Source organism: Schistocerca gregaria, chromosome 2 (genome assembly GCF_023897955.1).
Source record: "Schistocerca gregaria isolate iqSchGreg1 chromosome 2, iqSchGreg1.2, whole genome shotgun sequence".
NCBI lineage: Eukaryota > Metazoa > Arthropoda > Insecta > Orthoptera > Acrididae > Schistocerca > Schistocerca gregaria.
Window position 1 is genome coordinate 293,571,848 of NC_064921.1, and position 24,649 is coordinate 293,596,496.

The 24,649-nt window shown below is 41.4% G+C and overlaps 1 protein-coding gene across 2 annotated transcripts in view; it reads right to left on the reverse strand.

Annotated features, from left to right (window-relative positions):
* The window catches only part of LOC126336906 (general vesicular transport factor p115), a 204,152-nt gene that overhangs the window by 4,755 nt on the left and 174,748 nt on the right, over window positions 1-24,649 (reverse strand). For both annotated transcript variants that reach the window (XM_050001034.1, XM_050001033.1), the window contains exons 16-17: window positions 12,697-12,894; window positions 12,074-12,158 (exon numbers count right to left, since the gene is read on the reverse strand). In XM_050001034.1, coding sequence (XP_049856991.1) covers window positions 12,075-12,158; window positions 12,697-12,894 — 282 coding nt within the window. In that variant the 3' untranslated portion in view covers window position 12,074. The remainder of the gene's footprint in view (window positions 1-12,073; window positions 12,159-12,696; window positions 12,895-24,649) is intronic.

Genomic DNA, 24,649 nt, shown 5'->3' on the forward strand with positions numbered 1-24,649 from the left:
AGAATCCTAAGGAAATGCAATCCGAAAACAAAGGAAGTAAGTTACAGTACACTTGTTGCCCGCTGCTTGAATACTGCTCAGCAGTGTGGGATCTGTACCAGATAGGGTTGATAGAAGAGAGAGAGAAGATCCAATGGAGAGCAGCGCACTTCGTTACAGGATCATTTAGTAATCGCGAAATCGTTACGGAGATCATAGATAAACTCTAGTGGAAGACTCTGCAGGAGAGACGCTCAGTAGCTCAGTATGGGCTTTTGTTGAAGTTTCGAGAACATACCTTCACCGAAGAGTCAAGCAGTATATTGCTCCCTCCTACGTATATCTCGCGAAGAGACCATGTGGATAAAATCAGAGAGATTAGAGCCCACACAGAGGCATACCGACAATCCTTCTTTCCATGAACAATAAGAGACTGGAATAGAAGGGAGAACCGATAGAGGTACTCAAGGTACCCTCCGCCACACACCATCAGGTGGCTTGCGGAGTATGGATGTAGATGAAAATTTTGTATGAAAATCGGGAGCAGACCCCGAAGACTCCAAGCGTAGAGAGGATGTGATGTCGCCATGTCATATCGTATGCCTTCCGCATGTCAAAAAAGACGGCGACCAGATGCTGATGGCAGGCAAAGGCCGCATGGATGGCAGACTCCAGGCACACCAGATTATCGGCGGCAGAGCGGACCTTACGGAACCCACCCTGAGACGGAGCCAGAAGGCCTCAAGACTCAAGTAGCCAACTTAACCTCCAGCTCATCATGCGTTGAAGCAACTTGCAAAGAACGTTGGTGAGGTTAATGGGGCAGTAGCTGTCCACCTCCAGTGGGTTCTTGCCAGGTTTCAACACGGGGATTACGATGCTTTCCCGCCACTGGGATAGGAACTCACCCTCAACCCAGATACGGTTAAAAAGGTCTAGGAGGCGTCCCTGGCAGTCCACCGAGAGGTGTTTAAGCATCTGACAGTGCATGCAATCTGGCCCGGCAGCCGTATCAGGGCAAGCGGCTATGGCACTGTGGAATTCCCACTCACTGAACGGAGCATTGTACAATTCAGGGCGGAGCATGTGAAATGAAAGGCTCCAACTGTTCTTTTAGGGGGGGAGGAGGAGGAGGAGGAGGCCAGTGGGTAATGTGCAGAAGCAGAACTCTGAGCAAAATGCTCTGCTAAGCGGTTTGTAATTGTGTCTGTGTCAGTACAGACTGCTCCATTCAGTGAAAGCGCAGGTACGCTGACGGGGGTTAATAGCCATAGAGTCGCCTGATCTTGGCCCAAACCTGCGATGGAGAGGTACGGAGGCCAATGGTGGAGACATACTTTTCCCAGCACTCCTGCTTACGTTGGCGAATGAGGCGGTGGGCTCACACACGGAGCCGTTTAAATGCGATGAGGTGTCCCAATAAAGGATGCTGCTTGTGACGCTGGAGTGCCTGCCTGCGATCTTTAATCGCCTCGGCTATCTTGAGCGACCACCAAGGCACAGTCCTCCGCCAAGGGGACCCAGAAGAACAGGGAATGGCAGATTCTGTGGCAGTTACGATGCCGATGGTGATCGAGTGAACCACCACATCAATGGCGTCATTGGTAAGAGGCTCAATAGTGGCAATGGAGGTGAACAAGTCCCAGTCAGCCTTATTTATAACCCATCTGCAGGGGCGCCAGAAGAGTGACTCTGTGGCAGTGACAGTAAGATCGGAAAGTGGTCACTACAAGTCATCATGCACACTCCATTGGACAGATGGTAATAGGCTATGGCTGCAGATCGAAAGGTCTATGGCCGAGTACGTGCCATGCACCACACTGAAATGTGTGAAGGCACCAGTATTTAAAAGACAAAGGTCTAGCTACGACAATACTTGCTCAACGATGCAGCCTTGGCCTGTTGCCACTGATCCACCCCATAGAGGGTTATGGGCGTTGAAGTCGCCCAGTAACAAAAAAGGTGGCGGCAATTAGTCTATCAGCGCAGCCAGGACATGCTGCAGGACATCACCATCTGGTGGAAGATAGAGACTGCAAACAGTAACAGCCCGAGGTGTCCACATCCTAACATCAACAGCCTCTAAAAGTGTTTGTAGAGGGACAGACTCGCTGTAAAGAGAGTGAAGGACATAGACGTAGATGCAGATGCCACCAGATACCCTCTCATAAACTGCCTGGTTCTTATAATAACCCCGATATCCATGGAGGGTGGGGGTTCTCATCGACGGAAACCAAGTTTCGTGAAGAGCAATGCAAAGGAAAGGGTGCAGGCTGAGAAGTTGTTGGAGCTCAGAAAGATGGTGGAAAAAACTGCTGCAGTTCCATTGGAGGATGACATTGTCCATGGCTGAGAAAGACATGAAGGGACCGAGGAGTTACGATTACGCCACTGGGTCACTGAGTACCAACGGGAGCGACATCCATCATGTCTGAGGGACTGCCGAGATCTAGGTCCTCAGCGGATGCCAGAATCTTCACTGCGTCCTCAGATGCAGAGCTTGTAGGGGGCGGTGGAGTGGATGCGGCTGCAATTTCCTTGGTCTTAGGGGTCTTTGATTTTGATTTCTCACGCTGTTCTTTTGGTTGCCCTTGCTGGGAGGGCTTCTTTCATTCAGTTTCCAGGACTGAAGAGGACCGCGAAGCCCTACAACCAGCTACCTGGAGCTTCTTAAGCCCCTTGTGGGTGTCTGATTTGCCACTGGTAGGAACCTGGGAAGGGGTGACACAAGGGGTCCCTTCCTAGCGAGAAAATCCGAAGAAGACTTCCGCTTTTCTAGCTTAAAAGTGGGGAGTGGTGTCCCCGATGGTTGAGGGGATGCTGCTCCTAAGGTAGGTTGTGTGGGAGCAACAGGGAGGGAAGTGCCCCCCCCCCCCCCCCCCACCATGAAGGGGGCAGGTGTGGTCCTTCGGCTCTGAGAGCTGACTGTATGTGGTGGAGCTGTAACAGGAGTGACAGTGGCAGCATAAGATGACGTCGTGCACACGGGATGAAGCCGTTCAAATTTCCATTTAGCCTTAGTGTAGGTCAGTTGGTCCAGGTTCTTGTATTCCATTATTTTCCGTTCCTTTTGGAGAATCTTATAGTCCGGCGAGCAAGGGGGATGGTGCTACCTGCAGTTGACGCAGATGGGAGGCAGGGCACATGGAGTATCGGGATGGGATGGACGACCACAATTGCGACATATGAGGCTGGAAGCACTGCGGGAAGACATATGGCCGAACTTCTAACACTTGAAGCACCGCATTGGGGAGGGATATATGGCTTAACATCACAGCAGTCGACCTTCACCTTCACCTTCTCAGGTAATGTGTCATCCTCGAAGGCCAAGATGAAAGCACTGGTGGCAACGTGATTATCCCTCAGACCTCGGTGGACACGCCGGATGAAATGGACACCTCATCACTCTATGTTGGCCCGCAGCTCGTCATCGGACTATAAAAGAAGGACCCTGTGGAAGATAATGTCCTGGACCATATTTAAGCTTTTTTGGGGTGTGTTAGTAGCAGAAACATCCCCCAGCTTCTTACAAGTGAGTAATGCTCATGACTGGGCAGAGACTGATCCGGACCGCAATTTTGACAAGCCCTCCACCTCCCCGAACTTTACCTCTAAATGCTCTACAAAGAGCTGAGGCTTCCTGGACACAAAGGAGCTCTTGTACGGACTAGATACCACTGTCATTCATAGCCTTTCGTTCCTCCCATATTGTGGCCAGGGAGGGGAACAATTTGGGGTCATACATGTTTGCATGAAAGTGAGCCCTCGAACGCTTAGAGACTGTCGGCCACCAGCAAGAGAAGATGTGTCACGCTTCATTGCGTGTCATCCACCCTGATGCCACCTACTCCGACCAAGGGGCCCTCCCCACGGGTGCCACCCAGTCACAGCAAGGGACACCTGGCAGGATGGCCATTGCCAGGAGTCCCGATGCCCCAGGGAGATAGGCATCTACTCTTTGGCATACGTGGGGAGTTAACGGAGCAGGCATCAGTAGGGCAATCCCTGTATTGTCAGAGGGCTACAACCAACATGGTACATGGTGGCCCCACCACAACGGACTAACTACCGTGCTGGATATTAGGTGGCAAGTGGTCCATGGTCGTCGTCAGCACAGAAAGCGACGCTGCAGAGTACATGGTGGAAATCCCACCAAAGAATGTATCCTCGCCCAAGAGATGAGAGAGCGAGTGGGACCAATTCAACGACTAATAAGCTGGGTAAAGGTCTCGATGCACAATAGACACAACACATCAAGTAAGGCACCCTTCCTCAATTGGCTCACTCTTCGGAATAATTTTGAAATATGGTGGTCAAACCCAAGAGGGGACCATCACATAAGGGACGAAACGTTTGAGTCTCCTTTTAGTTGCCTCTTACAACAAGCTGGAAGACGCGGGCCTACTCTTACCCCCGAACCCCTTATTCTTTTAGTTCTTAGAACTATTTTTGCAGATACTGAACTTCAATTTTATTAAATAATTTGTTACAGTTTTATCTCCTCTTCTAGTTTACACCATTAATAAATTATGTGGAATGGACCACTAGAGGAATTATCAGATAAATGATTTTCTAAGATTTTGATGTAAGGAATTTCTTAATCGGAAAAAAATTCAATCATTATCCATAGTAGAAAAAAACAATTTAAATGGAAAATTTAAGCCATAAACAATTTCCAGAAATATATAAAGCATCTGTACTCCACCTGACAAAGACTGAACACTCATGACTATCAGTCCATGAAATGTCTTGACATAGTGATAAACTGCCTATTGGCTTCTGTCTCGGGTTCTTCGGCTGACATTCATCTAATGATTTTATTGACATTTTGCCAGCACGAGTGGCTGCCATTGTCAAAGCTTCACTTTCCATTACAGGTGGTGAACTGGAGCCACACTCGCAGGCACACACTAATGTACCTGGTGCGCCAACGTCCGAGAGCTTCTCCGCGGTCATTTCCGGTGCAGTTCTCCTCTTGCTGCCTGCGACAGTCATTCGCTGCAGTACGGGAAGCCATGATCCGTTTACCTTAAGGCTTTCCTGTTTCTTGTTGAAATTGTTTGCGTGTTTTTGTATTTCTACAGCTTCTCTGAACAAGCACATATGATAGTGCTTCTCTACAGCCAGAACTTCCGTGTCGGCGAATTTGATTCCATGGTCAGTCTCACTCAGTGCGTGCTCTGCCACGGCAGATTTCTCCACCTGCCCCAACCTGCAATTTCACTTATGCTCTTTGATCCTGGTGTTAATTGATCATCCAGTCATTCCGACATAAACTTTTCCACATCTGCATATGGTATATGGTATATTCTCGACATTGCAAGTGGGTCCCTTTTCTCCTTTGTCAATATAAGACACTCTTTGATCTTCCTTGTCGGTTTGAAAATCATCTTCACACCATGTTTGCACAATATACAGTCAATTCTGTCAATCACTCTGGGAATGTATTGCAGAAAGGCCGTACTCAACATTTCTTTTTCCGATTCCTTACTTCGCCGAGTGTTTGGCTCTGTTACACTTCTAATATAATTTGTGGAATGCCCATTGCTCCTCAGAACACTTTCCAGGTGTTGCATTTCTCGTCTGAAGTGCTGCAGCTCACATATTCGTCCAGCTTACGTTACAAGTGTATTAATCATGGCTCTTTTCTGGCTCGGGTGGTGGTTTGATAGTTTGTGCAAGAATCGGTCCGTGTGTGTCGGCTTTTGATACACGCTGTGTCCCAGGTTTTTGCCGTCCCTTGTAACCAGCACATCTAGAAATGGCAGTTTCTTGTCCTTTTCTACTTCCTTGGTAAATTTTATGTTGGCATGGAGGCTGTTCAAGTGTCTTGGGAAGTCACTGAGCTGTTCTTCACCATGGTTCTGCACAACGAAAGTATCATCGACGTATCTGTACCACACCTTAGGTTTGCAAGTCACCAAGTCCAGTGCTTGAGCTTCGAATCATTCCATGAAGAAGTTGGCCACCACTGGACTAAGAGGACTACCTATGGCGACGCCTTCCAGCTGTTCGTAGAAATCGCCGTTCCACATGAAATAGCTCCTGGTGAGACATGCGTGGAAGAGCCTTTTGATGTCTTGTGGGAAAATGGAACCGACGTGCTCCAGAGCGTCACTGAGTGGCACTTTCGTGAACAATGAAACAACATCAAAGCTGACCAGGATGTCGCTTGGTGCAAGTTTCAGTTTCTTCGGCTCCTTAACGAGATGTCCCGAGTCCTATATGTATGTGTCTGTCTTCCCCACATGAGGCTGGAGCAGAGAGGCAAAGTTTTTTTGCTAGTTTATACGTCGGTGAGCCAGGAGCGCTAAGAGTTGGTCTCAGTGGAACGTTGTTCTTTTGGATCTTGGGTAATCCATACAGCCGAGGTGGTGGGGCTTCTGTGTTGTGCAGGTTTCTCTGTATGTCCGCCGGCAGAGAAGACGCCTTGATTAATCGAATCGTATTCGGTGTGATACGCTGTGTCAGATCTGCGCCTGCTTCGGATCTGTGCTTAGTTTTTGGTACGTCATCGGATGGTTTGCTTGTAATCTTCGGTCTTCATTACGACAGTTGCATTCTGCTTATCGGCAGGCAGTACCAATATACTCTTGTCAGTGTTGAGATTCTTAATGGCTTGTACCTCTTCTTTATTCAGGTTGCAAGCTGGTGGTTTTGCTTGGCGCAGTATCCTGGCTCTTTCGGTGCGTATTTCCTCTGCCCTTTGACAAGGAGGGGTCCGAATGGCTGCTTCTTTCAACAAGAAAGAGGAGTGCCTTAAGGTAAAGGGATCCTGGCTTCCCGTACTGCAGCGAATGACCATCGCAGGTAGCAAGCAGAGAACTACACTGGAAATAACCGCAGAGAAGCCCTCGGACGTTGGCATGACAGGTAAATATAATCTGCGGCTGCGAGCATGGCTCCAGTTCACAGACCCAGGGGTATGGGGTATTTTTAATATTCTAGAAAAGCAAATGTCTACTTCCAAGTAGCCACAAAATAGTTTCAGTTCCAACTCAGTTAAAAATCTGTGTAATTTCGACTTGCAAATCATTTTCTTGAAAGAAAAATATTGGGCTACTATTTTGGCTGAGAGCTGGGGATGGCCACAGTCTACCCTTGCCACTGGTTATGGGCACCCTTGTCTACATGTGTGGGTTTATTATAAACACTGTTGTTGTTGTTGCCCTCCAATACTAAATTGGTGATCCCTTGATGCTTCAGAACATGTCCTACAACCGATCCCTTCTTCTGGTCAAGCTGTGCCACAAATTTCTCTTCTCCCCAATCCTATTCAATACTTCCTCATTAGTTATGTGATCTACCCATCTAATCTTCAGCATTCTTCTTTAGCACCACATTTAGAAAGCTTCTATTCTCTTCTTGTCCAAACTATTTATCATCCATGTTTCACTTCCATACATGGCTACACTCCATACAAATACTTTCAGAAACGACTTCCTGACACTTAAATCTATATTCGATGTTAACAAATTTCTCTTCTTCGGAAAAGCTTTCCTTGCCATTGCCAGTCTACATTTTATATCCTCTCTACTTCAACCATCATCAGTTATTTTGCTCCCCAAATAGCAAAACTCCTTTACTAGCTTAAGTGTCTCATTTCCTAATCTAATTCCCTCAGCATCACCCGACTTAATTCGACTACATTCCATTATCCTCGTTTTGCTTTTGTTGATGTTCATCTTATATCCTCCTTTCAAGACACTGTCCATTCCGTTCAACTGCTCTTCCAAGTCCTTTGCTGTCTCTGACAGAATTACAATGTCATCGGCGAACCTCAAAGTTTTTATTTCTTCTCCATGAATTTTAACACCTACTCCAAATTTTTCTTTTGTTTCCTTTACTGCTTACTCAATATACAGATTGAAAAACATCGGTGAGAGGCTACAACCCTGTCTCACTCAATTCCCAACCACTGCTTCCCTTTCATGTCCCTCGACTCTTATATCTGCCATCTGCTTTCTGTACAAATTGTAAATACCCTTTCACTCCCTGTATTTTACTCCTGCCACCTTTAGAATTTGAAAGAGAGTATTCCAATGAACATTGTCAAAAGCTTTCTACAATACTTAATTCCATTCTACACTTTACACTGGGTTAAAACACTCCAAAAAGGCTACTGAGAGAATCTAATTCATGTGGCTGGATCCTGAATGTCTAATCAACATATCTTCGAAAGTATATCAGTGTTAAAGCTGCCATACTCGCTGCCCTCTCCTCAAAGTCTATCAACAGATTATCAACTACAGCAGTAGAAAAATCTGCTTCAAATATTATTTCCTTAAATTTATCCAGTACAGTTTTGTGAACAAAATGTTGCCTATTGTATGATGAATCCCATGATCCTCTGAGTATATCTTACACTTTTCTAGAAGGTAGAGAGATCTGTTATGGTCTTGGAAATGTCTCTCCTGTTTCTTCTACTGTCTACTGTCAGGCCTCATCATGAAGAAACACAAATTATTGTTAGGCTTGTGCAATGTAACATGGGTTATTTGTGAGAATGACTTATGTTCCACTGAGGACATTTATGCTACTGAAAGATGACAGCCTCTCTTTTAAACACTTTATCTGTTATATGTACACACGGTGTGAATGCAGTCACATAACACAGCAAGGACTAGGTGCGACACGGTGAGCATGGTCGCACTTGCTGGACATGGACATTTATACCTTGGTGATGCCTCTTGAAGGTGTCGTGAACACCTCAGAAAAAAACGGCTGTATTGATCGATGTGTTTGAGTTTATGAGTTACTGGTATTTGGATCTGTCTTCACAACTGATGCAAATGGTTGGAACAATACAGAAGATCATTGGTGAAGACTTGTTTGTCATTCAGTATTTGGAAGTAGTGAGACACTCTTATACTATAAGTGTGCTTGGGTGTGAACTCAAGAATTATAAGTTAGTGCAGTGTCATGGCAGAGTAAAAGGACGATGAGAACAAAAGCTAAAAGAGACTGTATTTGAAGAACCACATAGACAGATCCACTACACAGTATTCCCTAATCATGGCGTTTCAGCCAAGTTGCCACCCGCACATGGAAGGAAACAAGGTGCTTGATATGGACTGCATTTGGCTCCAGAAAAATCTCTGTCCATGTTGAGCCCACCAACCATCACCAGTAACTCCATTATGAAGTTGCTATCTCCTCCCAAATTAAAAATTCCCTCCCATAAACATCTGCAGTGACGAGCAATCCTTTGCACAATATGCTAAAGATCTTAATAAGACTTTCACAGGTACACACTAGCCTTCAAATCCAGTCTGCAAAATAATGTACTTCATATCTAGATATGCAACTAATCCTTCAACTACCCTCGTGATTTATCTGCAAAGGAGCATATCCCACCACCTTATTACCCAATATCATCCTGGACTAGAACAACTCAACCACATCCCTTGCTAGGGCTTCATCTATCTAATACCACACTCAGAAATGATGAACATCCTAACCAGAAACATGCCCACTTCTCCCAAAATGATAATTCACTGCTCACCCAATCTATAAAATATCCCGGCCATTTGTATGTTTCATCTACTCCCAATCCCTTGTTGCATGGGCCATATCCTCGTGAAATACCCAGATGAAAGACCTGTCCTATGCACCCATCCAGTGCATCCTATACTAGTCTCATCATAAGTATATCTGACCCTACCAGAAGCAGACACCTGTGAAAGCAATCTCACAATATATCAACTCTGCTGCAATTTTTGTATGGGCTTTTTTGAGGGCATGACCATCATTCAGCTGTCCACTTATTTGTCCTGACAATACATTTTTTATCTCAAAATCCTCCAGGCCTTGAAATTTGACAGCCTACAGCCCCATCCCTATCCCTGTCTGCATGCCCGTACTTTATTCATTCCAAACTCTCACTCTCCTTTCTGCATTCTCTCTCTTCCTCAGTTCAATTTCACCTCTCAAGCCATCCTTCACTTCACTTCATTGGTTGTCACATGCATCTCTCTCTGCCTATGCCAGGGTGAGTTCACTGGTGCCACATTCCTATCCTGCTCCTTGTTGCCTGACTTTCCTAGTTGTTAAAGACCCTTTCGTCCACTCCTCTCTCCAATCCTTTCTCCTCTCACCCATTCCACCTCACACAACATTTCACCCCAATTGACCTGCTGCACTGGTACAATGTAGCTGTGTGACTGTTTTCTGCATTAGTTAGCTCAGAAAAAGAACACTGTCCAAAGCTTAGCAGTGGAATCTTGTTTATATGCCTAATGACCATTCATTCACCACATCACCAACATGGTAAATTGTTACCTTCACTCTTTGTGTTAGTAGAATTCCACTCAGATCTTTCCATTGCCACAGATATTTGAACAGTGTGAGACACTTCAGAAGTCTTCTCTCTTTCACTATGGCAATTACATCTCATTATACCAGAAAATTTATTTCCTTTATTTAATAATCTTCAATATTATTCTATTGCTCATCTGTATAAATAGTGTTTTCACTATTATTGAGTCTTGTTAATGTGAAGGATTTCCTTCTTTTGAATTTTGCTAGTGAAAGGCTGGTGACTGTGTTCAGCTTCAGTTCATTACAGTATTTGGGGTTTACTGCCTGGAATTTATGCAGTATTTTATGGAGTGATAGCACAAGAACTGCCATTAATTTCTGCTCACTGTCTGGTACTTTTAGCTTAGCACAGACTACATGTTTTGCAAGTCAGCACTGGACTTCAGCCAGTAGCTCCTTTCCAGTTCTTTACATATATGTAATGAATTTAACATTTCACTTATTGCATTAAACCCTAATATGTCCTCTTACACTTGACACTTCACAAAGATCAGATCATGCAAGAAAATGTGGCAAGCTATGTCCAATAGAATCTTCCTTAGCATGACAGAAGTGACCTGCTGTATTTTTCTTAATATGTATGTACATGAACTACATGCCTATGCTTTAACTTTCAGATTATCAATGCAAAATATTAATCGATGAAATATTTTATTCTATGTGAGTTAATTAGCTCCAATTTTTATGCACCAATATTGTTGATGAACTTTGTTCTACAACAGTCATACTTTTTTTATGTAAGTTATGCCTGTCTTCAGCTATAAATAATTTTAACCAAACTTCTCTTCTTGCATGATAACAAGTTCACTCCTGATCCACTCCAAAAATATGAGATTTTTTTCCTGAAAATGTTTTGCCCATGATCAAATGGAACTCAGTTATCATAAATGATATCTTCAGCCAAAGTATTCTTTCATTTGTTTACCACTTTGAAAGTCTTAACACCAAAAGATAAACAATTAATTTAGTGAAAGTGAGACATATGAGTGAAGATCTGAAATGAGAGATATGAAGGGGGAGGGAGGGAGGGAGGGAGAGAGTGAGAGAGAGAGAGAGAGAGAGAGAGAGAGAGAGAGAGAGAAGATAACTTTGCTTGCACTACTTTGAGGGTATCTTTAATGTCATATTAGTGCTCGACTATTTTTTGAACTTAGTTTTTGCTGTTCTACTGTGAAGTGCTTCATCAAACTTCATTAGCTGAGTGGTGGTTGACAAGAACTTCACTACAGATCTGTTCTTATGCTCTGCTGAAATGCAAAAATAAATTATTTTGGGCTGTTTGCAGGAAGCAACACGCAGAAAGATTTTGGAGAGCAGAAGTGATAATGGCTGATGTGTGTTGACTCAAAAGGATTCTATATTAAATGCCTCTACCACTCATTAAATATATCTGGTAATAACAAATTTTCAATATCAGTCTGGTTTCTTTTGTCAAACCTCAAACAAATTATTTCCCGTGGAGAACAAGAACATGCCTCTAGTATACTGCATATCACTGCTACTGTGTTGATAATTTTAATGAAATGTATCACAGGGGAATGATGCAGCTCAAAATAAAAATAAAAAATATCACAACAAATAATTTCTTAGTATGCAAGCACTGTAAGTTCTTTTTCATCAAACTTTAGAATTATTTTCATATTTCCTACAGAAATGACATTCACACCTCTTTAGGCTGAGTAATAGCAGTTCTGGGTAATCCAAATTAGCCAGGCAAACACCATGAGGTCAAAACATACATTTTTTTAAAAAAATCTTATAGGCATCTCCTTACCTCAAGGAATTTTTCCTGATGCACTGCTGATACCTTCATCGATTTCGTCATCTTGTGAACTTACATCATCATCATCATCATCAACCTAAGTAAAAATACCACAGACTAATGAAGTCTACATAAAAACAGAGGATACACGACTACACTGCACACATTCAAGTAAATTCTCTCTCTTCACAATTTTTTTGTTACGTTTAGGTTTTTTAAATTGCTGGTTGGGGAGTAACAATTGAGTTATTTCCAGAATGAGAATTAGTTATTGCTTTGTTGGAAAAAAAATCATAGCTTCAACGGGCAAAAAAAACTTGTGTTAACTTCCCATAGTGTGCACATTTTTTATTTCTCACAGGTTCCTTTGTTTAAAAGGTTACATAGCTATAATTGACATTTAGTTTTGAAAAGAGATTATAATGGGTGTTTCCTAGCTTTTTATTGTGCCCTAGGAATGAAAAAATTTCTATTACCCTAATTACCCTGAATCCTATTTAAGCAATATATTGTCTATTGTAATTAATTAAATGACACATAATTTAGACATTCTATATCTAACAAATTTAAAAAGGAATGACAAAGGAATATGATCATAAACTTTTTTTTAACAGATATCATAACATATATTTTACCTTCTCTCCAAGAGCTCTTAGTTTGTCCTTATATTCATTCAGCTTTGTATCTTGATCTGCTAAAAGTTCCAGTAAAACTTCTTGGTCTTTCCTCAATGTATCTGCTTCACTTACAATAGCTTCCATTAAAGTTACTTTATCTTTTTCAGCAGACAGTTGTTTTTGTGTTTCTAGAAGTTGCTGCTGCAGTTGTGAAATCTGTGGGAAAATATCATGTAATGTCTAATTTCAGGACCACCTAAATTGTTTAAAACTGGGATTTTAATATACCTCTTATGAAGTATGATAAAAACCATCACAATTTTCTCATTATATTTGTTTACATTTTTAAAAGAAACAGCCTCAGAGCTCATTCACAAATGCACCAATGGAATTTTATAGAGAACTGTGTCAAGGAAAATTCAAATGTGAAAACTAATACATTTGTACGAGAGAACTGCTATTACCTTCAGGAGTGAAATGCATAGTAGGCTGACAGACAAACAAAAGTAAAACTGACACACAATCTAGCTTTATGAAACTAAAAAGTTCTTTCCTCGGGGCATGAAAGAGGTATAGGAAGGACAGAGCACTTGGACATAGGATGAGCTGAACCTACCTGAAGTAAGGATGAGGATAGTTATTACAAACATAAGCATGGCCATCAACTGAAAGTGATGAAATTTTCTTCACATAATTACAAGTTAGTCTAACAAAGCAAAGGCAAGTAGGATATTTAGTCCCACATACAGGTAAACTGTACCTATGAAATTAATAACTGTATATAAATAATGTGCTGCAAGTCAGTGGAGTATATGCCTACCCAATATTGTTTTACTTTATGACATAACAATAAAACATGCAAATACAAAACGAAAGTGATATCAGTTACAGTGCTGTTAAAAATGGAAGAGGAGGCCAAAATCAACACCACCTATAGGAAAAAAAATCAAACAATGGAAATTCCAGGTAGGAATTCAACAATGTAGGTAAAGACAGATTGCAACTTACCATAAACAAGATACATCAACACAGACACCTCATGCACACATGACCGCCAACTCCAGCATATCGGGCCAGAATGCAACATCACAAGGGATACAAGATACAAGCAGCAATCTGGATGGTATGGGGGAGGGGAAGGGGAAGAGATGGTGCTGAATGGGTGGGGGAGACAGAGACAGAGACAGAGACAGAGAGAGAGAGAGAGAGAGAGAGAGAGAGAGAGAGAGAGAGAGAGAGTTTGGCACAGGATTCCATATAAACAGGGTGGGAGATGAGAATGGGGAGGAGATGATAGGGCAGAGGGGTTGGAAACTGTTGGGTGAAGGGTGTGGGGCAGTATGTCACTGTAGGTTGAGGTCAGAATAATTATGGGAGGGGAAAATGTGTTGCAAGAATAACTCCCATCTGCACTGTTTGGAAAAGCTGGTGGTGGAGGGAAGGATCAAGATGGCTCGGGTAGTGAAGCAGTCATTGAAATCAAGTGTGTTAGTGCTTAAAAGTCGACCTCAGCTGTGAATATAGGCATGGCACTAACTTTTCTTTGCCCTCTTGTTGGAGACCAAGCAGAAAGCATGCACAAGAGCGTAATGTGCAGAGCACCTGAAGCTAATGATAACTTTAGTCGTCAAAATAACGTGTGTAAAATGGAATCATCAACTCTGCTAGAAATGCACGAGCAGATGATTAACAAAATTTTTATGTTACTACAACCAGGAAAATGATGTTTATAGGAGGATTAGATAAGCCAAGGGTTAGACACCAGGAAAATGTCATAGCTCTAATTTTGTAGAGATGCAGATGGTGCCTGTGGTGCAATGTCATGCAAAGGGTAGCTATGCGGAATTTGGGCTCAATGAGAACAAAGGCCAATGGAAAGTGCTTTCACTGTGATCAGATTTCATGAGAGCAGATGCTACAGCAAGCAATTAAAAGCTCAGCTCTGATAACAAATCACATTTTCTGTACAAAAACATATATGACATCTAGGAACTGATGGAAAATACCTACAGCACAACTGTACCAATTTTCATATATAAATACACACTGGGTCCAACATTTGCAAACAATTGGACTGTAAATGTAGTATTCAAAGAGCTAGCTAACCATAGGTGTAGAAAAATATTACAAGGCATGATCTATGGATGATTTATTGTAGGACATCTTATAGATGGGTACAGTCACAGGATGAACTGTCTTACCTGGAGATATCTACATTCTGTGGTATTTCACTTTCCACATATTCTCTCCCATTTTCCATAATTACACCATATAGAATAAAGTGAAACTTTCTGCAAAAGAGCTTGTGGGTGTGTCAAGATCATAACAGTTAAAACTCGAGATTTTCCTTGCCCTCTGGTGGCCATCGACATCTTGGTGCCAACTGTTGTTCAACCAAATGAACATGGCACATCTTGGGCACTTTTATCCTCTCACAGTGATAAGAATAAAATTGTTTCTTATTTTAGTTTTATCTTCCACACAAAATAACTTTGTTAAACTACATGATCACCATTCAGTAACACAACATGCACAGGCTGCTATGGGAGTTTTTACCTAGAGATATTTTTTTTATCTGAAGTAATAACATTTACATTTATATATTGGATTTTGTTTACTGCGATCTTATGAGAGTTAAATTAACATTATAAAATACACTGATAAGCCAAAACATTATGACCACTCCCCACTGCGATGATGGATGCTCCCTGGTGGCACAGCGGGCACGTGATGTGGTAGCAAAAACTTGTAAGTGGAGCTGACATTAACAGGGGCTCACCCTAGCAAAGATGTGGGCTGCAAATTGGGAAACTCATTGAGATAAGTGACTTTGACAAAGGGCAGATTATTATTAAGCAGAGCCTGTGAATGAGTGTCTTGAAAATGGTGAATCTAGTCAAATGTTCATGCGGTACTGTAGTGAGCATCAATGGAAAGAGCTATGACAATGAAACTACCGCTAGGCCATAAATGATTGGATGACTATGGCTCTTCACAGAACATGGGGTTCGGAGACTTTTCAGCTCTGTGAAGTAGGATAGATGGTGATCTGTGGCATCTCTGACAAAAGAGCACAATGCTTGTTTCAGACCACCCCCTACATGTTAAGATGTTGACCCAACAGCACCATAAATTATGATTGCAGTGGACACAGGACCATCAGGATCTGACCGTCGATCAATGGAAACATGCTGTCTCTTCAGGTGAATCAAAGTTTTGCTATACAAGGTTGATCATTGTCTTCACAAATGCCGTCATCGGGGTGAATGGCGACTTGAAACATGGAGCGCACCACAGACACTGGCTGGTGGGCGCAGTATTATGCTATGGGAGACATTCTCCAGCACTTGCATGGTACCTGTGGCAGTAACTGAAGACACATTGACAGCTGTGAGCCACCTGAATCCCTTCAAGCTTGATGATTTTCTCAATGGCATTGCCATCTTTCAGCAGTATAACTGTCCATGTCTCTGAGTCACAACCATGCTACAGTGGTTTGAGGAGCATTATAGTGAACTCATGTTCATGTCTAAGTTACGAAATTCACCTGATGTAGATCCTATGGGACTCATCTGGGTTGCTACTGGGTACCATCACCACATACGAAAATCAGCAGCCCATTATTTATGTGAATTGCATGACCTGTGCATAGAAATGTAATGTCACATACCTACCAACAAACTGTTGGATACCTGCTGTGCAGAATCAGTGATGTATTTTGTTCCAAAGATGGACAAACAAGCTATTATGTAGGGGGTCATAATGTTTTGGATCATCACTGTACAGTCACAAGTGACAATATGTCTAACATTTGAGATATATTGTTCACTTTGGAGGGGTGCAGGCACCAAAAGCAGCTTGAAACATTTATGTTGTGTGTGTATCATCACTTTTTCATTCTTACCTGGTACCAAAAGTAGTGAGATGAAGTATCATGGACAAGTTTTGTTATGATTTCCCTACTGATATTCAATCTGGCTGATGGAAACCGTGACACAGACTAGGCAAAACACTGATCTCCATTTGAGCCCAAAACTGATACCAAACTTAGCATTTACTTTACAGAGTGACCTTATTCTCAGAGCTAGTGAAGAGCTGCACCATTCATTTCTCCAATATTGCCCCTATGGTGCAAAGAAAAGTTCCATCACACCTTTACAGGGACATACTGATAGAAAAAGTTTAAATTGTCTTGTATTGCTGTAATACAAGCTTATACTGTAGTTTCCATACTTGCAGATTGCAGCTGCAATTTTTCATGAACTAAGTAATCATTGTACGTAATAGTATGCGACACAGCTTGTTTCACACTTCATATACCTGTTAGAGTATCAGTTTTGCAAGTTGTAATGTAACGGACTACTGAAGAGTGCGATACCACCCTTATAGTCAATTTCATTGATTTCATGTCATTTCTATGTTTTTTTTAAATTTAATATTATTGTATGTAGTATTTAATTTTGCCAAAATCTTTTTATTATATTGTTCTATAATGTGAACTTACTTTGTTTATTTCTGGAGAATATGTTGGCACCAGTGTGAGCCAAAGACATTCGTGTATGAAAGGTAGAGAGTCGGACATTGTTAAGGTGACTGTTGGAGTGAGTTAGTTGGACGGTGGTGGGGAGAGCGTGGTTTTGTGAGGTGGACTGTTGATGGGAGTACGGAAGGAAGTCTGTCGTCTTATATAGAGAGTATCATAAATAGTATGTGATATGAAGATGGAAATTATTGTGAAAAAGTTAAATTAATAAAAATGAAGAATCAATAGTAAAACAAAAAGCGAGTACCAGTTTTCATTAGCACACAAAGACCCAGACCTAATATTAACAGTGTTAGATGGATGGAACGCACCATGGCGAGAATAAAGAAGACGAGACCTAATTCAGCATTTAAAGGTAAGGTATTTTAATTAGTTTTAGTATTCTGTGATGTATCATTCTTTTGTCTAAATATTAAGCTTAACATCATCTGTTGTAGATACAGACCACACAAGCTGGCGGGGTGTCGTCAATTGATCATCATAATCTCAGGGTTTGAAATAGAATTTAAATGAATTGAAAGTTTGTCGATTGATATTTGATTTTCGCCCCGGACGAAAGAGGGTACATTACAAAGTGTAATGCTTCTTCATGCACCTGCTTTCATAAATAATGTTTTCATATGTTATATGACAGTTAGAGATTGCTCACTTTGAGGTTAATCATGCAGTGGTGTTTGCAAAACACACATCAAGATCACCTTGAAAATGATATCTCTTGTATTTGGCTTCAATCTGAATAATCATACTTAATGAACATAGTCCTCAATCCATGAGTCACTAATGATACAAGAACAATAATAGAGTTCAGTGTTGTAATTACATTAATTCTGCAGATAACTGCATAACAAGTAGTACTGCCTACTATGCAACTGTAATGGCAGTCCTACACTGATTCTACATGTCACAGCTAGGTAAGTAATCAGGTTATTGCATTCCTACTTCCGTTGTTCTGAAACAAAACTGACCTCTAGTAGTTTGAAACAAAAGGCACTGCACTCTTATTCTCATGTATTTGACATGGGTTGGCGCCATCACAAAATAATGATGGGAAGGATGCTGAGCAAGACATATGTTTGTAATTCACTTGTATACCTCAATAATATATACGTAAAGTGGCACCTGGGAAATGTTTGGCAGCTTAGTGACAGTAACATAATCCAGCTCCAGTCCTGGAAGTCCACTGACTAAGTTCACCAGATATTGACTTGTAATTTTGATGAAATATTCTGAACAATTCTTGCACAATACAGGATGTCCAGTGAAGGTGTCCCTGACTTCAAAATTAAACATCTCGAAACTAAGATTGACAGACGAGTGCAACAAAAGGTATGTTTACTGTGGAAGCTGTAAGAATTTTAGGTTCTGAAATAGTTCGAAAAGCTGATAACAGGCAGTATCAGTGTATAATTACAGTTGTCCTCTGGAAGCAGTTTTAACAATTGTATCACAATATTCTAAAATGACCACCACTTGCAGTATGGAGGTGATGAAAATGGACAATGAAGATTGCCATTACATCCTGTAGTGTCTTAACAGAAATGGTTTCAGATGCCATACAAATCACCAATTCAGGCTTATCCAGCATTGTGGAATGGTTCTGATAAAACAGGGTCTTTCAATGTGCCCCACGAAAAGTAGTCACAAGGAGTCAGATGGGATGGATATGGTGGCCAATCTATACCTGCACCAGTCCTGAAGTGTTGATTGCGGAAAGTGAAGCACCTGCTCAATCTGATATTGCAGGAATCATGTGGTGGCTGGCCAATTCTCCAATGCTACTTGTGTGGCAACAGACTGTTCCAAAATTGCACTATAACATTCACCGATGATCATTTCTTGCATGAAATAAAGGGCCAAAAATGTGTCTGCTGTATACCGCAACCCAAACAGTAACTTTTCAAGAATACAAATGTTTTGCTTCACACAAACTGGAATTTTCTGAACTTCAAAATCACCAGTTTTGTTTATTCATGACCCCAATGCAGTGGAATTGTGCTTCCTCTGTGAACCAGATGCAGCCAACATAAAATCCTTCATTATCAATCATTGTAACAATCTGGTTCACAATGTCAGCCCTCTGTCACAGAGCTCATACAAGAATGGCCTGAGGGTTCTGGATTTTGAATGGGAATTTCTAGGCTCTGCCTTGGTAGTTTCTGTGTGTTGGAATGCATCAAACTAGTCTCTGCTGCAATTCCTCAGACGTATTTCCTTGGCCTTTGCTGAATAATTCTAGAAATTGTGCTGAAAGTAATGTAGAAGGTTTTGTATCAGAGAAAACAGGTGAAGCTATGCGTGAAGGAGGCGAACTGTGAGCTGGCAAGTATTTGAAGGTATTTGTGAAGGTTGTAATGGAACACCCTTATATGTAACTTATCAAATGAAAGTGTTGGCATGTTGATAGACACGCAAACAAACACACACACACACACACACACACACACACACACACAATTCCATCTTTCGCAACCAATGGTTGCTTCATCAGGAAAGAGGGAAGGAGAGGGAAAGACAAAACACAGACACATCCATCCGCACATACAAAGACACAAGGCCTTTACAAATGTCTGCTTGTGTCTGTGTATGTGCGGATGGATTATGTTGTGTGTGTGTGTGTGTGTGTGTGTGTGTGTGTGTGTGTGTGTGTGTGTGTACCTGTCCTTTTTTCCCCCTAAGATAAGTCTTTCCGCTCCCGGGATTGGAATGACTCCTTACCCTCTCCCTTAAAACCCACATCCTTTCGTCTTTCCCTCTCCTTCCCTCTTCCCTGATGAAGCAACTGTTGGTTGCGAAAGCTTGAATTTTGTGTGTATGTGTGTACGTTTGTGTGTCTATCGACATGCAAGCGCTTTCTTGTGGTAAGTCACATCATCTTTGTTTTCATATAAAATTATCTCAGTTGTTTCACTAAAAGAATTTCACATTATTTTGAATATGATTTGTAATATTTCAGGCTAAAATGTACAAAAAGAAATTAATTTGTTAGTACTCTGTACATACAGTTAAAATTACTCTTCTTTTAGAAATATTAGAAATTATGAAATATTTGGCATACTTAAAATTTATATTATTAATTGCACAATCTAACGGTAATCATTAAAATTATTTCTGAATTCATTTATAAAATAATGTTATATCTTGGTGATGATTCTTCTTTTGTCAAGAAAGTTTGTACACTTTTTTGCTTTGTTAACTCTCTGGAATATTGTGAGTACTGCAGAATTTAAAATAGTAGTGGGCATGCCCCTGATGGGATCAGATGTGTTTTTGTGATTGACACTAACAATGTAATTTGTAGTGTTTTAAAAGTGGAAATTGTAATGTCAGTGTAATATTGAAAAGGAACAAAAAATAAAAATTAAGAAATAAAATTCAGGAACAGAACACACAAATCTTTAAACATTGTTCAGATCAAAAGGAACATACAAAATCAAAATTTCAGCCTCAAGAATGTACCCTTAGATGCGAGAACTGCAGCCAACGACTAGAGAAAATGAAGAGAAGTGAAAGGTTTTTCTTTTGCACATCTTAAGTCTCTCGAACCTTTCAAAACTTTTAGAGACAGAGAAATTTAATGTTGATGTGTGGGAGGGTAATATTACAAGGCATTGTAGTAATAGTCCCATCATCTGGTGATGAATTTTCTTACGCATTGGCAGAAGTGGGCAATTTATTGTTAAAGGGAAGCAAACATGATGTTTTAGAGGCTGGAGTTGCAAAAGTCGAGGCTACTAATTTGCACACCTCAACAAAAGGAGTTTGTGCATTTATTTCTGTTGCTGGAAGTGAACCAATGGCTCTTCATGAAAGCATGAATTATGAAAGGATGTGGAAGGATGAATAGGAAAGTAATGTGTTAGGTAGTGAATCAGAATGCAAAGTGTCAGAAAAATCTGAGAGGAGATAAAATGTTAGAGAGACAGAGGTAGCTCCAAATTTGATGGAATTTGAGTGTACCACACTGACTATGCAAATGTAGACGAGATGTGGCTCAAATTCAAAGATATAGTAGCAACAGCAATTGAGAGATTCATACCTTATAAATTGGTAAGAGATGGAACTGATACCACATGGTACACAAAACAGGTCCAAACGCTGTTGCAGAGGCAACGGAAAAAGCACGCGAAGTTCAGAAGAACGCGAAATCCTGAAGATGGGCTAAAATTTACAGACGCGCGAAATCTGGCACGTACTTCGATGCGAGATGCCTTTAATAGGTTCCACAACGAAACATTGTCTCGAAATTTGGTAGAAAACCCGAAGAAATTCTGGTCGTATGTAGAGTACACAAACGGCAAGACGCAGTCAATACCTTCGCTGCGCAGTGCCGATGGTACTGTTACCGACGACTGTGCCGGTAAAGCGGAGTTATTGAACGCTGTTTTCCAAAATTCCTTCACCAGGGAAGACGAATGGATATTCCAGAATTTGAAACACGAACAGCTGCTAGCATGAGTTTCTTAGAAGTAGATACCTTAGGGGTTGTGAAGCAACTCAAATCGCGTGATACGGGCATGTCTTCAGGTCCAGATTGTATACCGATTAGGTTCCTTTCAAATTACGCTGATAGAATAGATCACTACTTAGCAATCATATACAACCGCTCACTCACCGATAGATCTGTATCTACAGATTGGAAAATTGCGCAGGTCGCACCAGTGTTTAAGAAGGGTAGTAGGAGTAATCCATCGAACTACAGACCTATATCATTGACGTCGGTTTGCAGTAGGGTTTTGGAGCACATACTGTATTTAACCATTATGAATCACCTCGAAGGGAACGATCTATTGATACGTAATCAACATGGTTTCAGAAAACATCATTCTTGTGCAACACAGTTAGCTCTTTATTCGCACGATGTAATTGCCACTACTGACAAGGGATCTCAAGTTGATTCCATATTTCTAGATTTCCAGAAAGCTTTTGACACCGTTCCTCACAAGCGACTTCTAATCAAGCTGCGAGCCTATGGGGTATCGTCTCAGTTGTGCGACTGGATTCATAATTTCCTGTCATGAAGGTCACAGTACATAGTAATAGATGGCAAATCATCGAGTAAAACTGAAGTGATATCAGGTGTTCCCCAGGGAAGCGTCCTGGGACCTCTGCTGTTCCTGATCTATATAAATGACCTGGGTGACATTCTGAGCAATTCTCTTAGGTTGTTCGCAAATGATGCTGTAATTTACCATCTAGTAAGGTCATCCAAAGACCAGTATCAGTTGCAAAGCGATTTAGAAAAGATTGCTGTATGGTGTGGCAGGTGGCAGTTGATACTAAATAACGAAAAGTGTGAGGTGATCCACATGAGTTCCAAAAGAAATCCGTTGGAATTCTATTACCCGATAAATAGTACAATTCTCAAGGCTGTGAATTCAACTAAGTACCTGAGTGTTAAAATTACGAACAACTTTGGTTGGAAAGACCACATAGGTAATATTGTGGGGAAGGCGAGCCAAAGGTTGTGTTTCATTGGCCCAATATTCAACAGTGTGTGACATACAGAACAGAAAATTTGGTGTGCCAGAAAGGAGGCAAATCAAATTTAAAAACAATTATAACAGAGTAAAAGAGGGATGACAGAATAGCCCGGTCAACGAGGTACAATCGGGGAACCCCCAGACCAAGCATACAGTGGGAGACGCACCATCCCCAACCACCCTGCCATGCTCCAGAGAATAAAAATCACTTTCATGGAGGAATCTGACAGTCATGTCAACTATCGATGAACTGCCCACCAATATTAGAGACAGTGAATATGGAAAACCAGACTTATGATAAAGGGCCAAAACGAGGAGCCATTCCATCAACATTAGAGCTACTATTTATAAGGCTTCAGAACTATAAGTATGGGTTAACTTTCAATGAGCAATATGGAGATGACATAGGAGTGTATATTCTTTCTGGGAGAAGCAGGAGGAAGAGCGCCACACTGCAGTAGTCTTCTTCACTGTGCGGAGTTTATTAGATGGGGCAGTAATCCACCAGATGATGTTCCACTTACAACTGGGCAAAGATCTCAGATGTACTTGCAAATCTGCAACTGCGATCGGCAAAGTGAACGAGGCACAAGTACATGTCATTCCAGCCAAACAGTTGGCCAGTTCATTCCCTGGGATCCGAACAAGACTTGTGACCCAGAGACAGTGGGCACCATGACAAAATTCTGAGAGAACAAAGGGTGAAAAGTGTAGCTTTGGACAATAGCCTGGAGACTGCTCATTGAGTCAGTACATATACTCAAGGGAGGACCGTTTAATAAAATGGAAGTTTCTGCTAATGGCTGTCAGCTCTGCCCTAAACACATTATATGTTCCCGGCAGCGAACGACATTCCATACCAGCAAGATATGTAAAAGCATACCCAGTTTGATCCACAGTTTTACAGCTGTCTCTGTAAAAGATGGTAACTCCCTCAAACTCTTGAAGAACTGGACATAAAAGATGCCAAAAGGCCATGGAGGTGAGTGAAACTTTAGGACCTTGCAAGAGATTAATCCTAATCTGTGGCCTGTGCATCATACAATGGGTAGTACACGAGAAAACACAGGGAGCTCAGTCCACAGAGGGGAAATGGAGATCTTCACTGAGGGGAGCAAGTCAAATTCAAACTGGCAATCTCACCTGATTGTGGGTATCGGGATGACAACACCCTTCATATGCAAAGAGAATGGGATACATAGGATGCTCAGAGAATTCTTGGTTGGTGATTGCATAGGAGACCAAAAGATTGTACCATCAAATCTGAAGATGGAAGGTCCCCACTTTGATAAGGAGACTGTCCATGGGAATAGTCCAAAAGGCTCCAGTGGCTAGATGCACGCCATAATGGTGCATCAACTCTAAACAAGCACAAAGCTAAAGGAGTGTGATATTCGCTATTTTTGACTTAATTAAAACAGCAAATAGTTAACACTTTCAGCCAGAAGGTGAATACTTATTTGTAAAGAATGATTAATGTATGATAAGGCGTTGCATAGCAATGGTGGAATTTCCTAAATAATGTAATTCTTTGTTTTTGAGCAGCAATATAAACTCCGAAGAATACGGATCGATATACAATATGCACAGATTTGAGGCAGTCTGATCTAATTTTTACTAAATGTATAAAAACGTGTTCCATCTAAGTTTGAGTGAAGCGTAAAAAGAAGAACTGTTATAACTTATCGTGACGATGCATGGCGACTCAAGAAGACAATGACTATATAAAAGAGCGCTCAATGGACATGAAACGGACATAAAAATCTACCGTCATTGTTGTACTAAGCATAAGGTATGATATATCTTTTAGTTACAATAAATATTTGTTCCGGAAATATTGAATCATTTAGCAGTTCTCATTCCTATCATCTCCTCAGTATTATTTTCATTTTAATTGTGCATTTTGCTAAGATTACAGATACCAAGATCAGCAGTCCAATGCACTTGT